The sequence below is a fragment of the Podarcis erhardii genome, assembly GCF_964252035.2.
Source record: "Podarcis erhardii genome assembly, chromosome: 7".
Classification (NCBI taxonomy): Eukaryota; Metazoa; Chordata; class Lepidosauria; order Squamata; family Lacertidae; genus Podarcis; species Podarcis erhardii.
Window position 1 is genome coordinate 90,274,554 of NC_138511.1, and position 22,005 is coordinate 90,296,558.

A 22,005-nucleotide genomic window follows, 5' to 3' on the forward strand; every position below is an offset into this window, starting at 1 on the left:
AGCTCTTGCGGGGGGCATGTGGTTCGATCCCCGTATGGGCATCTGCATATTCCTGCATTGTAGGGGTTGGACTAGATAAATGGTTCCCAACTTTTTTTTTTTGCCATGCCCCCCAGCACCTCTAAAATCCTGATGCCCCCCCCCCCCTTTTGACATATAATTCTTATTATTCAAAAAGTGAGCTCCTATTCACCTGGAGGAAGCCACATTAACTGTTAATAACTCATTCTCGAATTGCCCCCCCCCTTAAAATCAAATTACCCCCCTGTGCCCCACGTTGCGAACCACGGGACTAGAGGATCCTCAAATCGGTCCTTTCCAAATCGAGGATTCTGCTAATCCGGATTACCTGCGCGAGAAACAAAGAAGGGGCGGGGCTTGGCTCCGGCCCCTCCCAGACAGGGAGGATCCCCTCCCTACTTAAATCCACCGCCCGCTCCCACGCGGCTTTTGGATACCTTCTTCGAAGAGATCCGCGCGCCGGCGCTGGAAGTGGGTTCGTCTTCTTGCCTTTCCCTTTCCCTGCCCCCCCCAGCTCCTGTCCCCCCCCCATACCCCCCACCTCCCGACTTCAGGGGAAGCCATAGAGCCGCTTTACGCGCACTTTACGCGGAGACTGGGGATGGGGCGCGCAGAAGCCGCGGGCGCCTCGCGGTCGGTGCGCAGCGCGCAGCGCGCAATCTTTGAAGCGCCCCGGGGCTTAAGGAGGGGTTTCCTCGTTTCTCCCTCTCTCTTGTTGCTTTAACTTTTTGTATGTCTTAAAATCATCTCCGATTGTTAGCATAGACTCGTCCAGTCGTCTTTCACAGAAGTCCTTGGGGGGGTCCCCAAACTCTGCCGCCTTTCACCGCCAAGATACCCCGTTCTTTGCCAGGACACCCAGCAAAGGACCTTGTGCCCTTTGCCCAAATGTGCTCCTCTTGCTGCAGCTTACTAAACCTGTTCCATTGTAAAGGCAAACTGGCACCTCCTTATATACATTAAGTGTATGCCAGTGTCTTCGCTGCATATGTTTAGGTGCCGGAAGAAAACATTTCTCTTCAACCGGGTATTTGGTTGATAAACTTCTGATGGCTTTGGAAACGTGTTTGTGGGAGGAGAGAAAGTGGTTTGGTTTTATGGCGTATTTTGTCTGCCCGTTTTGTATTTTTCTGTTGTGAAGCACCCTGGGATCATCAGATGAAGGGAGATACACTACTACTAGTAGTATTAGTACAGTGGTACCTCAGGTTACATATGCTTCAGGTTAAGAACTTTGCTTCAGGATGAGAACAGAAATCGGGGTCCGGCGGCGCAGCAGCAGCAGGAGGCCCCATTAGCTAAAGTGGTGCTTCAGGTTAAGAACAGTTTCAGGTGAAGAACGAATTAAGTTCTTAACCAGAGGTACCACTGTACTAGTATAAGATGAGCGCTGCAACCCCAGAGTTGGTTATGACTGGACTTAATGGTCAGGGATCCCTTTACCTTTTTACCTTGGGTTAAGAACTTAATTCGTTCTGGAGGTCCGTTTTTAACCTGAAACTGTTCTTAACCTGAAGCACCGCTTTAGCTAATGGGGCCTCCTGCTGCCGCCATGCGATTTCTGTTCTCATCCTGAAGCAAAGTTCTTAACCCGAGGTACTATTTCTGGGTTGGCGGAGTCTGTAACCTGAAGCGTATGTAACCCAAGCTACCACTGTACTATTATTAGTACTATTAGTACTACTATTAGTAGTATTACTAATACTACTACTAGTAGTAGTAGTAATACGAAGCATCCTTCTGCCTCTTCAGATTCCCCCCCCCCTTGGCATCTGGGTAGTAAGCAGTGAATTTACTCCCCAAGGTTTGATTTGGAGCCCAGGGAGAGAGCAAAGGTCACCGGGGAGCTTCACGGCTTAGTGGGGGATTTGAATCCGTGACTCTTCCCTGGTCAGAGTCCATTTCCCTCCTCCTCCATCTTTGAGCCACTGATTGGCTTAGCCTGGGGGCGTGTGCATTGTGTTTCTTGCGGCGCAGTGAGATTTGCACCTTGATTGCGGGCTGGAAAATGGGTTTAAAAGCGGCCCTTTTTCGGAGTCCAAGATGCTGCTGCTCCCTGTTGCCTTCTTGCTGACGCTTGAGTTTCCATCCCACACGGTTAGTCAGTGGGGCTGACTTCTGAGAACTGGAGGAAACGGGGAACTCCTCTGTGGCTAAAGCTTGCCCAAGAGGCAGGGCGGTCATGAGTTCAAGAACTTCTTCACTGGAAAATGTCAGGAGTCAGGAGAAAGCATGCATCATCTGGGCTGTTCAGTGGAGGCAGAAGAGCGTGGATCAGGCCAGTGGGCCATCTATGCCAGTATCCTGTTCTCACAGCAGCCACTCAGATGACCCAAAGGGCTGCCTGGGAGCAGGATCCGAACACAGGTTCACTTTCTGACAGTAAGAGCTGTCCGACAGTGGAGCAGCCTCCCTCACGAGGTAGTGGGCTCTTCTTCCTTGGAGATATTTAAGCAGAGGTTGGGTGCCCATCTGTGAGGGATGCTTTATCTGAGATTCCTGCATGGCAGGGGGTTGGACTGGATGACCGTTGGAGGTCCCTTCCAACCCTACACTTCAGTGATTCTCTCCTCCTGTGTTTTCCAGAAACTGGTGTTCAGGATGCTGTGGTGGACTGGAGGAGATCGGCTGGTTGCCTGTTCGGGGTGGGCTTGAGCTCCCTCTGAAAGGTTCAGAGTTGGGGGGGGGGGCTGGATCCATCTTGGCCTCTGGAGTAGTGTTGTTGTTGTTGTTGTTGTTTAGTCGTTCAGTCGTGTCTGCCTCTTTGTGACCCCCTGGACCAGAGCACGCCAGGCCCTCCTGTCTTCCACTGCCTCCCGCAGTTTGGTCAAACTCATCCTGATAGCTTCGAGAACACTGTCCCACCATCTCGTCCTCTGTCGTCCCCTTCTCCTTGTGCCCAACATCAGGGTCTTTTCCAGGGAGTCTTCTCTTCTCATGACGTGGCCAAAGTCTTGGAGCCTCAGCTTCAGGATCTGTCCTTCCAGTGAGCACTCAGGGCTGATTTCCTTCAGAAAGGAGAGGTTTGATCTTCTTGCAGTCCATGGGACTCTCAAGAGTCTCCTCCAGCACCATAATTAGTAGTAATTATTATTATTATTATTATTATTATTATTATTATTTATTTATTTATTTATACCCCGCCCATCTGGTTGGGTTTCCCCAGCCACTCTGGGCGGCTTCCAACAAAATATTAAAAATGCAATAAAACATTAAAAACTTCCCTAAACAGGGCTGCCTTCAGATGTCTTCTAAAAGTCATGTAGGTTTTTTTTAAATTTGTTTTTTCCCTTTAATTTTTTGGGGCCCCCCAAGAGAGTGGGGCCCTAAGCTATAGCTTGCTTAACTTATACATACATCCGGCACTGGCTCTAATGATTAATTGGATCAATGCGGTACCCCTGTCCAGAAACCCATCTCCCGGGGCCCAACACCCACCCACCTTCCTTCCTTCCTTCCTTCCTTCCAGCCTTTATATACCACCCTTATCTTCCAAGCATCTCAAGATGTTCATGGTTTGCCTCTTCCCCATTTCACCCTCCCAACAACGCTGTGAGGTAGGTCACCCAGGGTGTGGGGATTTGAACCCTGCTCTCTCAGGTCCAACACTCTTAAAACCCTTCATGCCACACTTGCTGTTTTCATTGGCCTCCTCAGCTGGGTGCCTTCTGCCTGTTTCGGACGTCCGGTCCCTTAGCTGGTGCAGGGTGGGGTAGCCTCGTCCTTGAATGCTGAGTCCGGGTGTTTTTCGGGCATGCAAATATTGATCCGTCCTTTCTCCTCCTCTGCCACAGGGTCCTTGGGTGACCTTTGTCCTTTCCCCTGCTTGCCAGAGCTGATGCTCAAAATGTCCTCTCACGAGAAGACCACGAGAAGCCTCTTCGTCTGCCTGGCTCTCGTGACACTGGGCGACACCCGTCTTTCCTTCCGGAGAAAAGGTAAGCACCCACCAGTCGATGGGTGAGCAACCTTGGCAGTTCCTACATAGTCTGTGTGGTTTTCATCCTCTGGCATCAAAGCCGATGGCTGTGATGGGATCTTTTTCTAGACTGAGCAAGGTTTCCCCAGCTTGGGTCCCCAGCTGGACTACAACTCCCATCATCCCTCGTTACCCAGTGGCCAGGGATGATGGGAGTTGTAGTCCCAAAACAGACAGACCCAAGGTTTGGGAAACACTGGGATTCCAGACTTTTTCAGATCCCCCATCCCCATTCCGTAAACTCATCCTCATAAACCTGCCTATAAAAAAAGCGTTGTTCTGAATAGCGGTTTGCCTAACCCACTAAGGAAGCAGATAACACGGTAAAATTCAAAGCAGTAGCAGTTAATTGCACATTGATTCAAGGGTTGCTGTACATCTGCGGTAGGTGAAGCTTTGTGCATTTCTGATAGGCAGTTATACATAAATATGTTATGCTACGAATTTCCTTCACCCTTATGTTTTTGTCCATAAAAAATGTGCAGATATATATTTTTTCAGGCAATTTTCTCTGCTGTATGTTATGTTTTTAGCTACAATATTAGTGGTGGACATGCCAAAAGGCTAGAGCATTTAAGGAAAAGATATATAATGAACTGAAAAAAAGGTTTAAGATAACTTTTGTAAAAGTCAAACAAATCCAGAAGCCTTTTTAATAGACATTACAGCAGAAGAAATACCAAAAGACTGTTTATGTATGCAACGACAGCTGCAAGAATGCTTTTTGGCCAGAGATGGAAGGAAGAGGAAAAGCCAGCCAAGGAAGAGTGAAAATGATGGACTACGCAGAAATGGCAAAAATGACCAGGAAGATCAGACAGCAAGATGATAGTAAATTTAAAGAAGAATGGTATAAATTCACAGAGTACATTAAGGAACAATGTAAAGATTTAAAGACGTTAGCAGCGCTCATTGTTGCTAGCCATTGGGCATGCTGAGGAGGGCGACTGAGACGATCAAGGAAACTGAGTCTGATGAGAAATGGTTGAGAAAGCCGGGTCTGTTTCAGTCTGGAGAAGACTGAGAGGTGACCTGGGCATCCAATGAATGCTGGAAGATTTAGGGCAGATAAAGTACAGTATTTTTCGCTCCATAAGACACACCTAGTTTTTAGAGGATGAAAACAAGAAAAAAAATATTCTGAACGAAACAGTGGATGTATGACTTTTGTAGTTCATGCTGTGGCCACAGACATGTGATCTGATGGTGAATTTGGGGTGACCCAATGCGAAAATCCTGAGGATCCATGTGGATCCATGCTTTGTAACCACATTTTTGCACCATTGCGGCCCCAGGAAACAGTGGATGCGTGATTTTTTTTTTGGTGCAGGCTGTAGCCATGGACATGCTATTTGATCTGATGGTGAATTTGGGATGACCCAATGCGAAAATCCTGAGGGTCCATGGGCTTTTACCTCCCCCCTGCCAGGCAGCCTTCTTTATCAGGTCCCTTATCTCTCTCCCGATCCCACTGATCAGCTGTTTCCTTTCAACACGCCCTTCCCTCTTGTTTGCCCCAGTGTCTTTTCCTTGGCTGGAACAGTTTTTTGCTCCTCCTTTTCTTCTAATTTCTCTCCTCATTGCTTTAGTCTTCCTGTTTTCCCCCCTTTGCAAGTTTGCTGTCTTTACCTCCCAGCCTCCTTTATCTCTAGCGTCCCTTATCTCTCTCCCCGATCAGCGGCTTTGTTTCAACACCCACTTCCCTCTTTCAAAAAAAAAAGAAAAAAAAGAGAGAAGCATGGTCTGCGTTTTGCCCCTGAGCAATTCAGCTCCAGGGACCACGCATTCACTCCATAAGACGCACAGACATTTCCCCTTTCTTTTTAGGAAGAAAAAAGTGTGTCTTATGGAACGAAAAATACGGTACTTCTTCACATTGTTAAACTATGGAACTCTCACCCACAGGAGGCAGTGAAGATCACCAATCTAGCTTTTAAAAGAGGGTTAGGCCATTTAGGGCTTTCAAGGTCAGCACCAACACTTTGAATTGTGCTTGGAAACGTACTGGGAGCCAATGTAGGTCTTTCAAGACCGGTGTTATGTGGTCTCATCAGCCACTCCCAGTCTAGCTGCTGCATTCTGGATTAATTGGAGTATCTGGGTCACCTTCAAAGGTAGCCCCACGTAGAGCACATTGCAGTAGTCCAAGTGGGAGATAACTAGATAACATTGTTGCAGATGGCTTCCCTGGGGAAACCCCTGGCCCCCTCTCCCCTCTTGGGAACGGGACTCGGGTGGAAACTGAGGTCTTTCCTTGTTGCACATCTCGGAGCTCAAACCCTCATGCGGCCAGTCCTGGGGGTGAACGGAGCCGAGTTGCCACTCGGAAGCCGTCAACTGAGGCCGTTCGTCATCTGCATTCCCAGGACAACAGGGCCTTGCCTCATGCCAGCACATCAGCCTCCAGAAACGTTCGCAGAACGGGGTTGTTGCTAGTTTCTTGAAAAACAGGTGTGTTGCAAGCTGAGTCTGGAGACTGCTTTGGTCACAGGAGTTGGGTCGTAGACTTCCTGTGAGCAACAGCACTGAGGCTGAAGTGCAAAACCGGGAAGAGGTTCGGTGAAGGCAGCGCCTCCTTTTTTTATCCTGAATTCGTGGATTCCCTGTTTTGCAATGCGTCTGCCTGCGTGTTGCCACATCGAGCCGTTACACGGAATGAGGAAGAGCAGCAAGCTCTGACGTATCGTTGTGCTACGTAATTCTTTATGTTGTCACTCTGTGCTCGGCTTCCGAGACCTGCTGGGCATTGCTCACTCTCTCTGCCAATTGTCTTTCTCTCCGCCCCCGCCCCCCAGTAAAGGGTTTTTAAAAATTTTATTGTTAAAGGTAAAGGGACCCCTGACCATTAGGTCCAGTCATGGCTGACTCTGGGGTTGCGGCACTCATCTCGCTTTACTGGCCAAGGGAGCCTGCGTACAGCTTCCTGGTCATGTGGCCAGCATGACTGAGCCGCTTCTGGCGAACCAGAGGAGCGCAATGAAACGCCGTTTACCTTCCTGCCGGAGAGGTACCTATCTATCTACTTGCACTCTGAAGTGCTTTCGAACTGCTAGGTTGGCAGGAGCAGGGACCGAGCAACGGGAGCTCACCCTGTCGCGGGGATTTGAACCGCCGACCTTCTGATCGGCAAGTCCTAGGCTCTGTGGTTTAACCTGCAGCGCCACCTGCGTCCTCCCAGGTCATAGTCAGTCCATCACTATAACCATTACGCCACCCTGGCTCTCAATACGATACTGGAAACATTGCAGGGGTTCGACTTGTTTTACACACATTGTTAAATGTGTATAAAACAGGGAACAATTATAGGAGCAGAGGAAAACGGAAAGTTGAGAAACAAGAGTATAGAATGAGGCACGTAGAATGAGTAAAGCAGTTGCACATGGCATGGCTTAAATTAACACACACAAAAACTCCCATGTAAAAAATATCATCATTATCTGATTATCAAGTCTACTTCCATATTTGCCAGGCGTGTGACAAGGGAAGCTTTGAAAATGATGATTTTGTTGTATAGGAGGGGCTGCCAAGTCGTTTAAAAAGCGTCTGGAGGTTCTAGTCCCTGTTGAAATCTCAAATGATGGCTAATTTTCCTCCAGCGTGGCTACATTCCAGAATGAGTAGTACCCAAGCATCTGGTGCAAGATTTTGGGCTGCTTTCCACCAAGTAGCAACTACTATCTCTTGAGCTGCCAAGATCATATATAACGCTCTGCCAATTGTGATCTTTGCAATGATGAATGTTTGATATATTTTGGCTCGATCGGCAGAGCGTGAGATCATTTATCTCAGAGTTGTGGGTTTGAACCTCATGTTGGATGAAAGATTTCAGCATTGCAGGGGGTTGGAATGGATGACCCTCGGTGTCTCTTCCAACTCTACAATTCCACAGTGAATAATAATAATAATAATAATAATAATAATAATAATAATAATAAATTATTTGTATACGCCCTCCCCGGCCAAGAGTGGCTAACATCATAAAAACAGCACAATATGCATAAAAACAGACATCAATTAGTTAAAATACATCTTTAAATTAATTCAGACATGTAAAAATCTGGGCAGGTGGCAATTAATCAGGTTGGAGTTGAGAGTGGTTAATACTTGCCAGGACCAACTGCTTCCACTGAGCATAAAAGGACCTGTGAGCGAGTTGGGGGCCTCCTTCGGGCTTGTTTTATACAAAGGAAAGTAAGTCAAACTGCATCCTGCCCAAAGGCCTGGCGGAACAGCTGGACCATCAAGAAGGCTGATCGCCGAAGAATGTACAGTGGTGCCCCGCAAGACGAATGCCTCGCAAGACGGAAAACTTGCTAGAGAAGGGGACGACAGAGGATGAGATGGTGGGACAGTGTTCTCGAAGCGACCAGCATGAGTTTGACCAAACTGCGGGAGGCAGTGGAAGACAACAATGATATTCCCAGTAGCCTGGACCTAATCTATATGGGGCAGTGGCTCCCAAAGTGGGGGGGGGGGCAGTAGGATTACTTAGGGGGACATTGAGAGGTAAGGGGGCAGCAGGGTGGGGGTGGGGTACACAACTTCCAGACTTTGAAAAGCTGCTATCATTGGATCAAGTTCATCTCTTTTGTTGAATTTGTTAAACAAAGTCGTTTTAATTGACTTTTTGTATAAAATGGGCAGCTAATTGGTACTGTTTTGAATTTTATTGTGTGATTATATTCCTTAGCGAGTCTGAATAATGCTTTTTGTAGATTTAGGGTGAGGGGTGATAGGGATGAGTTTATGGAACCAAGGTGGGGGCAGTGGCCCCCAAAAGTTTGGGGACCGCTGGACAAGGGCTTTATAGGTCATAGCCAGCACTTTGAAATTGTCACAGAAGTTGCAGAATCATAGTGTTGAAAGGGGACCCCAACGGTCATCTAGCCCAACCCCCAGCATAGGACTCGAACCCACAACTGAGATTAAGAGCCTCATGCTCTACCGACTGAGTTATCCCACCTTGTCTGGATGATTCTCTCAGCTTCTTAGATGCCTTAAGCAAGCTATTTTTAATACCCTTTTAGGGCCTGTTGCAAGGTGTTTGTTTCTGATGGCTCAGGAACTGGGCCACCGCAACACACTCGGGGATTTTGGGGGCGTTGGGCTTTCGAAAAAAACAGGCTTTGGGTTTGCCCCTTTCCTTTGCATTTCTTTACATCCCTCCCCTCTGCTTTTCCCTCTGACCCCAGGGTGTAGACCACCAGACCCACCCGCTCACAGTGCCTACCGCTGCCAGGCCCCCCTATGCCAGGAGCCTCTTCCGGACTCGGACCTGTTCGGACCTGAAACAGTGCTGGAATTCTACTGCCTACCTGGATACGTCACGACCAGCCTGCCAGCCCTCACTATCTGCCGAGGAGGGCAGTGGAATATGTTGAGAGACCTCGCTTGCATGCCCCCAGGAAGTAAGTGCTGTGACCCCTCTCTCTCTCTCTGCCCCCCTACCCAGAATAAAAATGCAAAGGGAAGAATAATTTGTGTATCCGGTTTGCCAAATCAGAGATGACCCAACTGCATGAACAGCCTCTTGGGGCTTCGACTGACTCCCCTGCAAAGGAAGATTGTGGCATCTTGTGCTTTTAAAAAAAATGTTTAGTCCAGAGTTTCCTGAACCTTGGGCCTCCAGCTGTTTTTGGACTACAGTTCCCATCATCCTTGATCACTGGTTCTGTTAGCTAGGAATCATGGGAGTTGTAGTCCAAAAAAACAGCTGGAGACCCAAGGTTTGGGGAACCCTGGTTTAGAGAAAAGGCGAGGAAGAGGGGACAGGATGGGACTTTATAAAATGATGCATGGTGTTCGAGAAAGAGGGGAGGAGACAGCTTTTCTCCCTGTCATGTTACCGTAGAACTCGTAGGCACCCAGTGAAGTTGATCGTTGGAAAATTCGGGGCAGAAAATCAAGTCTTCCTTTGTCAAGCACATAGTTAAACTGTGGAACTCACTGCTGCAGGATTCGTGGAGGTTGTAGTCATTTAGTCGTGTCTGCCTCTTCGTGACCCCCTGGACCAGAGTACGCCAGGCACTCCTGTCTTCCACTGCCTCCCGCAGTTTGGTCAAACTCATCCTGATAGCTTCGAGAACACTGTCCCACCATCTTGTCCTCTGTCGTCCCCTTCTCCTTGTGCTCTCCATCTTTCCCAACATCAGGGTCTTTTCCAGGGAGTCTTCTCTTCTCATGACGTGGCCAAAGTCTTGGAGCCTCAGCTTCAGGATCTGTCCTTCCTCTGAGCACTCAGGGCTGATTTCCTTCAGAATGGAGAGGTTGGATCTTCTTGCAGTCCATGGGACTCTCAAGAGTCTCCTCCAGCACCAGAACTCAAAAGCATCAATTCTTTGGCCATCAGCCTTCTTTATGGTCCAGCTCTCACTTCCACCCATCACTACTGGGAAAACCATAGCTTTTACTATACGGACCTTTGTTGACAAGGTGATGTCTCTGCTTTTTAAGATGCTGGCTAGGTTTGTCATTGCTTTTCTCCCAAGAAGCATGTGTCTTTTAATTTCGTGACTGCTGTCACTAGCAGTGATCATGGAGCCCAAGAAAGTAAAATCTCTCACTGCCTGCATTTCTTCCCCTTCTATTTGCCAGGCGGTGATGGGACCAGTGGCCACGATCTTTGATTTTTTGATGCTGAGCTTCAGACCATATTTTGCGCTCTCCTCTTTCACCCTCATTAAAAGGTTCTTTAATTCCTCCTCGCTTTCTGCCATCAAGGTTGTGTCATCTGCATATCTGAGGTTGTTGATATTTCTTCCGGCAATCTTAATTCCGGCTTGGGATTCATCCAGTGAATTCATTCATCCTCTCCTTCGTGGAGGAGGAGAGAGGTATTGATGGCTCCTAGCCAGGATGGCTGTGCTTCTGCATCCCAATTGCTGGAAACTCCAGAAGAAGAGAAGAAGTGTTTGGATTTGATATCCCGCCTTTCACTCCCTTTAAGGAGTCTCAAAGCGGCTAACATTCTCCTTTCCCTTCCACCCCACAACACACACTCTGTGAGGTGAGTGGGGCTGAGAGACTTCAGAGAAGTGTGACTGGCCCAAGGTCACCCAGCAGTTGCATGTGGAGGAGCAGAGACTTGAACCCGGTTCCCCAGATTAGGAGTCCACCGCTCTTAACCACTACACCACACTGGCTCAGGAAGGAAGAGGGCTCTTGTACTGGACTCCTGCTCTTGTTTCCCACTGGGGCATCTCCTATTATTATTTTTAATGCTTTTTATTGGTGTTTCATTTAATACAAGCAAACAAAATACAGTAAAATTCAACAATCATTTACCTACATTCTTTCCCCCCACTCTGCTGAGCACTGACTTCCCTCCCTCCCTTCAACAGGTTTTCTTATGTCAGTTACTTTTCCACGGTTTCTTATTGTATCCAATCCTACCTACATCGTAAGATTTATTTCAGTCCTACCAGAGTTTTCAAATTTCTACAGTTATTATTTATGTACTCCATAAATTTTACTCCAATCTTTTTGGAATTTTGCTTCCTCCTGATTTTGGATTCTACAGGTCAGTTTTGCTAGTTCCGCATAATCAACCATCTCCATCTGCCTCTACTCCTCTATTGTTGGTAATTCTGGTACTTTCCAATTTTGGGCTAACAAAGTTCTGGCAGCAATCGTAGCATACAGAAATAACCTTTGATCTGCCTTTTCCTATTTCCTTTCCCAACAGACCTAGCAAGAAAGCTTCTGGCTTTTTCGGGAAATTGTATTTAAATATCTTTTTCACTTTGTTATAAATCTGTTCCCAAGACTGTTTCGTTTTCTCACATGTCCACCCCATTCGGCCATCTCCTTGGCCACTGCTAGAATAGGATGCTGGACTTGGTGGGCCACTGGCCTGATCCAGCCATAGCTGTCAACCATCCCTTATTTGGCGGGAAAGTCCCTCACCCCAGCGCCGTCTCCTCCTGCTGTCCCTTATTGATGATGTCCCTTAAATTTCCCGGGTTTCTAAGGAAGCAGCTCCTCTCCCTCCCTCCCTCCCTGCCGGCCAGGGAGGAGGGAGGCTCCAGCTGTGTTGCTTGGCTGCGTTGCTCACCCAATAAGGAGTCTCAGAACGACTGGGGGGTGGAGCTTGCATGCCTTGTGCCAATCAAATCGGCCGTGTTGCCTGGGGACTCGCCTTTGCTCAGCGCTTCCCAGCGGAGAGGTGACGGTGGTTTTCCTTGCTGCATCCCCTTTGCCGGGTTGCTGCGCTGTGGGAACCACCGCTTGAGGCTTCGTTTGGCTGCTGGCTGGGCCTTCTGTCTTTGGCTCGGAGGGGCTCAGAAGTCGAACATACCTGTGCTCTGAAAATCCCTTATTTTGGCTGCTGGTCCTTTATTTTTGAGGCTGCTGGTCCCTTATTTTCAAATCTGTAAGTTGACAGCTATGGATCCAGCAGGCTGTTCTCATGAAATATTTCAAGTGGTGCGCGAACCATGGTGCTGTGCGCACTCCTAGCGTTGCACCCCACACCCTCTGATGTTGCAAGGGGGGCTCTCCCTGTGTTGCACAGTTAGTATGTCGTGGCCCAGTCCCAAGTGCCATTCATGCAAGATGCAAAATTCGGATTCCCTGGGCTCAGAATTCAAGCCTCTCCACCAGTTTGGTTGCCACCTTGTGGAAAGAACCGCAACAGCAGTTCACTCTGTCACCCACAGTTTTGCAGGCGGTTGGTATTAGCTGCCAAGGAGAGGAATAATCTGACTTTGCAGATGATTGTTGGTGAAATATACTCAGAGTCAAGAGTGGATTTCATGCTATTTATTCAGCTCATAGTGGTGAAGAGGAATGGAAGTTCCCCCACAATAGCTGCTTTATATACATTATTTACACATTGGGCCGCACGTGATTGGCTAATTCTGGGATTCTCCTGTAGGCCAATCAGGTTGCGGATTCACTTCCACCTGGAGCTGGATTGGGTGGCTCCTGTGGACCAATCAGACTGCTGCATTCTGGATCCTATTGTTCTAGGACCAATCAGACTGCTGCATTTTGGATCCTATTCAACATAACATGGATCCTATACATAACAATTGGGCTCAGGGATGATGAGGTGACTTGCAGTCCAGCGACATTTGCAGTGTTCAAATTTTAATCCCAGGGATATGAATTCAGACTCATTCTGATTCGCATTTATTTGGTTCCAATTTATTTGAGAGGCTTGTCTGCTACGGAAAGTTGCTTAGGATTAGGTTGGGGCCCTTAGCGAGCGAACTTTCAAGTATGCAAGCTTTTGAGTCCAACAGAGTTCTTGGCCTATTGACAGTGGTGGGTGACGGTTGTGCTGCTATAGCGATGGTTGCTGTTTATGGTTGCTGCTGACCTTGTGTGTTATCATCCTGCCAGGGCAATCATAGAATCATAGAATCCTAGAGTTGGAAGAGACCACAAGGGCCATTGAGTCCAACCCCCTGCCAAGCAGGAAACACCATCAGAGCACTCCTGACATATGGTTGTCAAGCCTCTGCTTAAAGACCTCCAAAGAAGGAGACTCCACCACACTCCTTGGCAGCAAATTCCACTGTCAAACAGCTCTCACTGTCAGGAAGTTCTTCCTAATGTTTAGGTGGAATCTTTTTTCTTGTAGTTTGGAACCATTGCTCCATGTCCGCTTCTCTGGAGCAGCAGAAAACAACCTTTCTCCCTCCTCTATGTGACATCCTTTTATATATTTGAACATGGCTATCATATCACCCCTTAACCTCCTCTTCTCCAGGCTAAACATGCCCAGCTCCCTTAGCCGTTCCTCAATCAGGGTGGTCTAGGACAGGGGTCAGCAAACTTTTTCAGCTGGGGGTGGGTCCACTGTCCCTCAGACCTTGTGGGGGGCCATACTATATTTTGAAAAGAAATAGAATGAATTCCTATGCCCCACAAATAACCCAGAGGTGCATTTTAAATAAAAGGACACATTCTCTTTCAAATCGGAACCAGTGAAGGTGGTGAAGGTCCTGTGTGAGTGTCTGGAGGCGGTTGGAGGATGGATGGCGGCTAACAGATTGAGGTTAAATCCTGACAAGACAGAAGGACTGTTTTTGGGGGGACAGGAGGCGGGCAGGTGTGGAGTACTCCCTGGTCCTGAATGGGACAACTGTGCCCCTGAAGTACCAGGTGCGCAGCCTGGGAGTCATTTTGGACTCATAGCTGTCCATGGAGGCCCAGGTTAATTCTGTGTCCAGGGCAGCTGTCTACCACCTCCATCTGGTACGCAGGATGATACCCTATCTGCCCGCAGACTGTCTTGCCAGAGTGGTGCATGCTCTAGTTATCTCTCGCTTGGACTACTGCCATTCACTCTCTGTGAGGCTACCTTTGAAGGTGACCCGGAAACTACAACTAATCCAGAATGCGGCAGCTAGACTGGTGACTGGGAGCGGCCGTCGAGACCATATAACACCGGTCTTGAAAGACCTACAATGGTTCCCAGTAGGTTTCTGAGCACAATTCAAAGTGTTGGTGCTGACCTTTCAAGCCCTAAACGGCCTCTGCCCAGTATATCTGAAGGAGTGTCTCCACCCCCATTGTTCTTCCCAGACACTGAGGTCCAGCGCCGAGAGCCTTGTGGCGGTTCCCTCACTGCGAGAAGCCAAGTTACAGGGAACCAGGCAGAGGGCCTTCTCGGTGGTGGCGCCCTCCCTGTGGAACGCCCTCCCACCAGATGTCAAAGAGAAGAACAGCTGTCAGACTTTTAGAAGACATCTGAAGGCAGCCCTGTTTAGGGAAGCTTTTAATGCTTAATAGGTTATTCTTGGCCTATTGACAGTGGTGGGTGATGGTTGTGCTGCTATAGCGATGGTTGCTGTTTATTGTTGCTGCTGACCTTGTGTGTTATCATCCTGCCAGGGCACTCAGGGTGGTCTAAGATTTAAGATATTCCAGCAGCCAAATGAATCTCAGTCTTTGGGTGGCAGAATGCTTTCAGGCTTCTCAAAGACACCACCCCAGTTAGGATGAGCAGCTGGCCTGGATGGGCCAGTTTGGGTCATTCCTGCCACCACAGACATTTTTGACACCTCTTGCCCTAACCTTGCCCGACCAAGAAGCAGCTTGCCTTATTCTTCTATCTGTGTAAGTCTGCCCTCACTGTTTAGTTTTGGGCACTGATACCCATAGTCCTTAACCAACAATTTCCCACCTTCCTAAGGGTGTCCATTAAATCTCTCCTGCCTCCCCACCCAACCCTTGCAGCTCCACGTCCCGACACCTTCCTCTCCGCTGCCTCCGTCCCCATGGTGCTGGCTGCCGCTGTGATCTTTTCCGCCATCCTGGTGACGGTTGTGGCTTGCGTCCTCCTGAAGTCGAGACTCCACTTCTGCCGCTGCCTCAGGTGAGCCTGGGAAAACTCCAAGAGTGGATCCTGTTTGTAGTCTGGTACCTTCCACTGTTGAAGTGTATTTATTATACAGTATGTTTACTGTATTAGGGACGAGGGTGGCACTGTGGGTTAAACCACAAAACCTAGGACTTGCCGATCAGAAGGTCGGCAGTTCGAATCCCCGCGATGGGGTGAGCTCCCGTTGCTTGGTCCCAGCTCCTGCCAACTTAGCAGTTCGAAAGCACGTCAAAGTGCAAGTAGATAAATAGTTACCGCTCTGGTGGGAAGGTAAACGGCGTTTCCGTGTGCTGCTCTGGTTCGCCAGAAGCGGGTTAGTCATGCTTGCCACTTGACCCGGAAGCTGTATGCCGGCTCCTTTGGCCAGTAAAGCGAGATGAGCGCAGCAACCCCAGAGTTGGTCACGACTGGACCTAATGGTCAGGGGTCCCTTTACCTTTATGTTTACTGTATTATAAGAAAACAACAACCCTGCTCCCTTTCTCTTATGGGGTATCCAAGGCCCGTATAGAGTCCTCAAGTGGGTTCCCTATCGGTAGGAGAAAATAACAGAGGCCAGCCAGAGAATATTGAGAAGCAAAGCAGCTTGGAAGCCCAATCTTTATAAAACTGTTGCAACAGGGTTCCCACTCGCCACATGCAGGAGGGAGGGGAGGAACCCAGAACAATGGTGCACAAGCCCTTATAGAGACTCTTGAAATTGCCCACCCTGTAGCTCAAGACCACCGCCCAAAACATCATACATACATCCCAGAAGGGGGTGGTCTACAGCAGAAATCCTGCTTTGCCAGGATACCTGACAATGGTCACTGATTGCTTTACCTGGGCAGCCTTGCCATTCTTTTGTGATGGTAAATACTTTTAGTTCCTGAACTCAGATCACAGGCTCACCCTATTCATACACAAATACGCCCTTAAGGCAGGATTTGCAAGCAAAAAGACAATGGGAAGACTTACCCCATTTGCCTCCCTCCTTGCAAAGGAATATTTGAGGTCATTGGGAGAGTCAAAATGGCTTCAGGATTACTCTCCCCTATGATTTCAGACACATGGCTCATATATTTAGATATGTGTGCATTTATGAATACAGTGGTACCTCAGGTTACATACACTTCAGGTTACATACACTTCAGGTTACAAACTCCACTAACCCAGAAATAGTGCCTCAGGTTAAGAACTTTGTTACAGATAAGTAGCCGTGTTGGTCTGCCATAGTCAGAACAAAATAAAAAAAATCCTTCCAGTAGCACCTTAAAGACCAACTAAGTTAGTTCTTGGTATGAGCTTTCGTGTGCATGCACACTTCTTCAGAACTTTGCTTCAGGATGAAAACAGAAATTGTGCAGCAGCAGCGGGAGGCCCCATTAGCTAAAGTGGTGCTTCAGGTTAAGAACAGTTTCAGGTTAAGAACGGACCTCCGGAACAAATTAAGTTCTTAACCCGAGGCACCACTGTATTGTTCTGTATTTGACACCTTAAAAATCTTATAACATACTCTAGACTTTTTTTTTTTTAATGAATAGCTGTATAGAGATATTTTTTAAAAACGAATAGATTGGTCCTTCTTACACGCCCTTCCTCCCTTTTGCAAACTGCGGGGGTCACACTTTGCTCGGGCTTGTACAGAACTTTGGTGCAAAGACCCTCATGGTGCTGTTTCTCTCCCCCCCCCCCCGCCAGTTCCTACGAGCCCCTGGACGACCCGTTGGAGCAAGTGGAAGAGCTTGACGTGCCCGGACTGGACTGCAGCGGAGGCCCCCTCCCCTCGTACGAAGAGGCCGTCTATGGTCACACGGGGTGCCCCTCGCCGCCGGGGGTGCAGGGCCCGACCCCTCTGGTCCTTTCCCAGGAAGCCTGGGCCCCCCCAAATCTCTGCGGCCTCGGAGAGGAGCCCCCTTCCTACGAGGATTCCTTGGTGGCAGCTTCTGCCGAATCGGGACCTGCCCCAGGAAGAGAGTCACCCTCCCAGCTCCCCACATCCCTCTTGCCCCCGGGTGTTGGAAAGAAGGAGGGTCCTTAGTCAAGCTTGCAGCGCTTTTGTTGATCCGCCTTGGAGCCATGATTTCCTTCCTTCCTTTCCCCTCCACCCTTTTCCAAGTGGCTCCCTGTACAATCTAGGAGGGGGGCGGGAATTACGGGGGTGCCCTAAGGAAGCCCTGCCCCTCCCTGATCAAACGCTGCTATTGGAGGGCAGTGGTGGGTGGAGCGATGCATCTGCCAATGGAGAACTGACTTAATACTCCGACCAATGGCCCTGTGGCAGTGGAGCCATATTGCAGATTCAATGGGCTGGTTGGTTTTCCGTGTTGGGACACAAGTAGGAATTCTGTCCTGAGAAGTTTGGTTGTTGTTTTTCTTAATTTACCTTTTAATTATGTTTTAAAGCCTTTTTCTTAATTCATTTTATTTCCCAAAGCAAAACGTGAGTGTGTGGATATGGGGGAAACTCATAATTCCTTCTCTCCAAAGTCTGCTGAGCTCAGAAATCACGCAGCTTGGAGGCTGCACTGGGTGCCTCAAGGGGACCAGTTTGGACCTGCCCCCGACTGGTCCCTTGCCCCAGTAACGGATGGAAGTCTTGGCCCAAATGGCTCGGGGGAACTGTTCATATATTGACTCCCTCCGCTGAATTTGGTTCTGCAGGAACAGACTTGTGACTTTGCTGAAGAGGCCAGCCCGAAAGCAGTATTGACATTTGCGAGAACTCTGGGTTAATCTCCCCACGTTGTTTGAGTGTACACTCTCCAATATACTTTTGAATGCTGTTTCTCATGTTCAGAAATTTATTTTTTAAAAAACAATTAAAACTTTGTTCATTCTACACTTGTGGACTATTTTTTACATCTGCCTAGACTGTGTGGACTTTTGAAAAAAAAAATCTGCAAAGTGTTAAAGTCTGGACCGGGATGAGTTTTGGGGGTGTAGAAAGCCCCCCCCCCCAATGTACCGATTACAAATTGTTTCTGAACGGCCGGTTATCTAGATGCTGACCCTGTGTGCAGCAGCCGGGAAAAAGGCAAATTCCGTGCAAGGGATCATTAGGAAAGGAAGTCAAAATAAAACTGCTGGTGTCCTAATGCCATTGTACAAATCTAGGGCGCAGCCTGATTTGGAATACTGCATACAGTTCTGGGTGCCTCAACTCAAAAGGGATATAACAGTGTTGGAAAAGTTTTTGGGAAAAGGCAGCCAAAACGATCAAAAGGCTGGAGCGACTCCCCTGTGAATAAAAGTTTGCAGTGTTGGGGGCTTTCTTGTTTAGAGGCGATGTTTATAAAATTCTGTATTTCAAGGAGAAAGCGGAGAGAAGCTTTTCTCCCTCTCTCATAACACACACACACATAAAAAGTAACTTCTTCAGTTTTATTTTCCTTTCCTAATGATGGAATAGGGACGCGGGTGGCGCTGTGGGTTAAACCACAGAGCCTAGGACTTGCCGATCAGAAGGTTGGCGGTTCGAATCCCCTCGATGGGGTGAGCTCCCGTTGCTCGGTCCCTGCTCCTGCCAACCTAGCAGTTCAAAAGCACGTCAAAGTGCAAATAGATAAATAGGCACCACTCCGGCAGGAAGGTAAACGGCGTTTCCATGCGCTGGTCTGGTTCGCCAGGCGGCTTAGTCATGCTGGCCACATGACCCGGAAGCTGTACGCCGGCTCCCTCGGCCAATAAAGCGAGATGAGCGCCACAACCACGACTGGACCTAATGGTCAGGGGTCCCTTTACCTTTACTAATGATGGAATTTTCCTTTTTCACAGTGGCTGCACACAGAGTTGGCGACTTCACTGAGCTCTCCGCTATGACCCCCAGGTCTCGTTCCTGGGCCACCACTTTCAGTTCAGACTCCGTAAGGGTATATGTCAGATTAACATTATTGTATTTTTGCTCCAACGGGCATCACTTTGCCCTCGCTTACGTTGAATTGCCTTTGCCATTTTGCTGCCCGTTGGCTCGGTTTGGAGAGGTCCTTTTGGAGCTCTTCGCAATCTCGTTCCATTCCGATAATTTAGTGCCGTCAGCAAAGCTGGTCACCTCACACTGCTCCACCCCTAATCGTCTCTGAACAAGTTTCAAAGCACAGGCCCCAATACTGGTTCTTGGGGGAGGCTCAACCCCCTAACCCTAACTCAGCCATATGGAGGGGTATATATAAAATTATTATCATCAGGAAGAACTTTCTAGCAGTAAGAGCTGTTTGACAGCGGAATAGACTCCCTTGTGGACCCTCCTTACTTAGAGGTTTCTAAGCAGAGGTTGGATGATTTAGAGAAGATTGAGCTGAAATTCCTGTATTGCAGGGGGTTGGACTAGATGATCCTATAGCCTTCCAACTCCACAATTACATGAGCTAATTGGGCTCAATAATAAGAATAAAATATTTTTTTAAAATTTATATCCCACCTACCTTGCTGGGTTTCCCCAGCCACTCAGGGCAGCTTACAACATATATAAAAACACAACCAAGCATCAAACATTGAAAGAACAAAATATCCTATACGAGCAACAAACCAACCAACAAATCAATAGAAACCAACAACAACAATATTAATAATAAACAGTTTGCAGCTATACCCAAATTAAAATAACCGCCAACGCCAACTAAACATTTAACAAACACCAACCCGATGAAAGCAAAACAGAGGAACCAAAATTAGAACCATTTAAAACATTTTAGAAAGTAAGGTGGGGGATTTCTAGACCTGAATACCGAGTGACCTGACTTCTAGCTTTGTTGATGTTGCATCCTGATGGCACGTGCTTTGGTGATCCTCTGATACAGTGGTACCTTGGGTTACATACGCTTCAGGTTACAGACTTTGCTAACCCAGAAATAGTACCTCGGGTTAAGAACTGTGCTTCAGGATGAGAACAGAAATCGGGGTCCGGCAGCGCGGCAGCAGCAGCAGGCCCCATTAGCTAAAGTGGTGCTTCAGGTTAAGAACAGTTTCAGGTTAAGAACAGACCTCCAGAACAAATTAAGTACTGTACTTAACCCGAGGTACCACTGTACAACAACGCTTGCCTCTCGCACCAGGTCCTGGCCACCACTTAGGATCAATTCCAGGGTCGCCCCTTGCCCTCTGGTTGGTTCCAGCACCAACTGTTCTAGTGCACAGTCATTTTAGGGTGTCTAGAAATTGCACCACTTTGGTATGACTGGAACACAGATGTAGCCAGTCGAAGTCATCTTGTTAATTCAATGTTTCTCCTTTTAGATGTTCCCTTGAGTTCATTCCTCGTCTCAAGGTCTCCTTGAGCATCTTGATTGGGGGAAGATAGCATGTCCCCAGTACAAGTGGACACCTGGGTTAAGAACTTAATTTGTTCCGGAGGTCCGTTCTTAACCTGAAACTGTTCTTAACCTGAAGCGCCACTTTAGCTAATGGGGCTTCCAGCTGCCACCGCGCTGCTGGAGCACAATTTCTGTTCTCATCCTGAAGCAAAGTTCTTAACCCAAGGTACTATTTCTGGGTTAGCGGAGTCTGTAACCTGAAGCGTCTGTAACCCGAGGTACCACTGTACTAAGCTGCTCTTGGGCCCTTGAATCACCCCCCCCCCGCAATGATTCTGCAGAGACCAGGTCCGGATTTAAGTTTGATGAGGCCCTAAGCTACTGAAGGCTATGGGGCCCTTTCTATGTCCAGCTGTCCTTTGTCAACAACAAATTGTCACTGTTTTTTTTTTTGTGTTGAATACCGGTATATGCTATATGGTAATTTATGGACCTAATGGGTATCTAAAGCCATTTGCACATCACAAAAGATGTATTTTATCAAAGTAATTGTTGAACTGAAATATAATTAAGAAGAAGCATATCAATAGTGAAATACAATTAAGAAGAAGTATATTAATAGTGAAATAATTATTAAGCTCTAACTTAAAATGATTTTTTATTCATAACAAACTTAATAATGCAAACACATTGGCATTTGGCAATAAGAAAAGTTCCTTTAGAAACACAGTTTACAAGGACTCATAATCTAGTCTCTAGAAACTTGCTATAACATGAAATAATAATAATAGGTGTAAATATTTGATGCAAACTACTAATAATGATAAATAGCTTTATTAATACGAAAGTAAGTGCTATAACCTGTACAATGCAATTGTAGTTAATACAATGCATTTTTTAGTGTAATATCAGTATCACCAGAGTAGTCCACACTGTTCATTGGAACAGCAGACCTTTGTACCTTGTACTAAGTGTGAGTGTTATAGGTAAAGGGACCCCTGACCGCTAAGTCCAGTTGTGGCTGACTCTGGGGTTGCGGTGCTCATCTCGCTTCATTGGCCGAGGGAGCCGGCGTACAGCTTCCGGGTCATGTGGCCAGCAGGACTAAGCCGCTTCTGGCGAACCAGAGCAGCGCACGGAAATGCTGTTTACCTTCCCGCCGGATTGGTACCTATTTATCTACTTGCACTTTTGACATGCTTTTGAACTGCTACGTTGGTGGGAGCAGGGACCGAGCAACGGGAGCTCACCCCGTCGTGGGGATTTGAACCGCCGACCTTCTGATCAGCAAGCCCTAGGCTCTGTGGTTTAACCCACAGCGCCATCCGCGTCCCTTTAAGTGTGAGTGTAAAAGACGGTATTTCTTTCTTTCAGTATAAATTGGGGAGGGGGGAGAGTGGGGCCCTAAGCTACAGCTTGTTATGTAAATCCCGCACTGGCAG

General features: G+C 47.8%; 1 protein-coding gene and 1 long non-coding RNA gene across 2 annotated transcripts in view; one reads left to right on the top strand and one right to left on the bottom strand.

The window, feature by feature from the left end:
* Positions 1–22,005, bottom strand: part of LOC309346275 — a 303,343-nt gene that overhangs the window by 19,361 nt on the left and 261,977 nt on the right. The window lies entirely within an intron of this gene.
* On the top strand, positions 300–18,155 carry LOC309346134 (sushi domain-containing protein 4-like). The gene is made up of 5 exons (XM_081869846.1): positions 300–492; positions 3,816–3,959; positions 9,193–9,408; positions 15,188–15,326; positions 17,013–18,155. The coding sequence occupies exons 2-5, from the start codon at positions 3,860–3,862 to the stop codon at positions 17,350–17,352; spliced, it is 795 nt and encodes a 264-aa protein (XP_081725972.1). The 5' UTR covers positions 300–492; positions 3,816–3,859; the 3' UTR covers positions 17,353–18,155.

Excerpts from the sequence above, each read along its gene's own strand:
- LOC309346134 (XM_081869846.1), top strand. The coding sequence starts at position 3,860 with ATGCTCAAAATGTCCTCTCACGAGAAGACCACGAGAAGCCTCTTCGTC. Across the intron at positions 3,960-9,192 it reads TCTTTCCTTCCGGAGAAAAG|GGTGTAGACCACCAGACCCA; the intron begins GTAAGCACCCAC and ends CTCTGACCCCAG. Across the intron at positions 9,409-15,187 it reads CGCTTGCATGCCCCCAGGAA|CTCCACGTCCCGACACCTTC; the intron begins GTAAGTGCTGTG and ends CAACCCTTGCAG.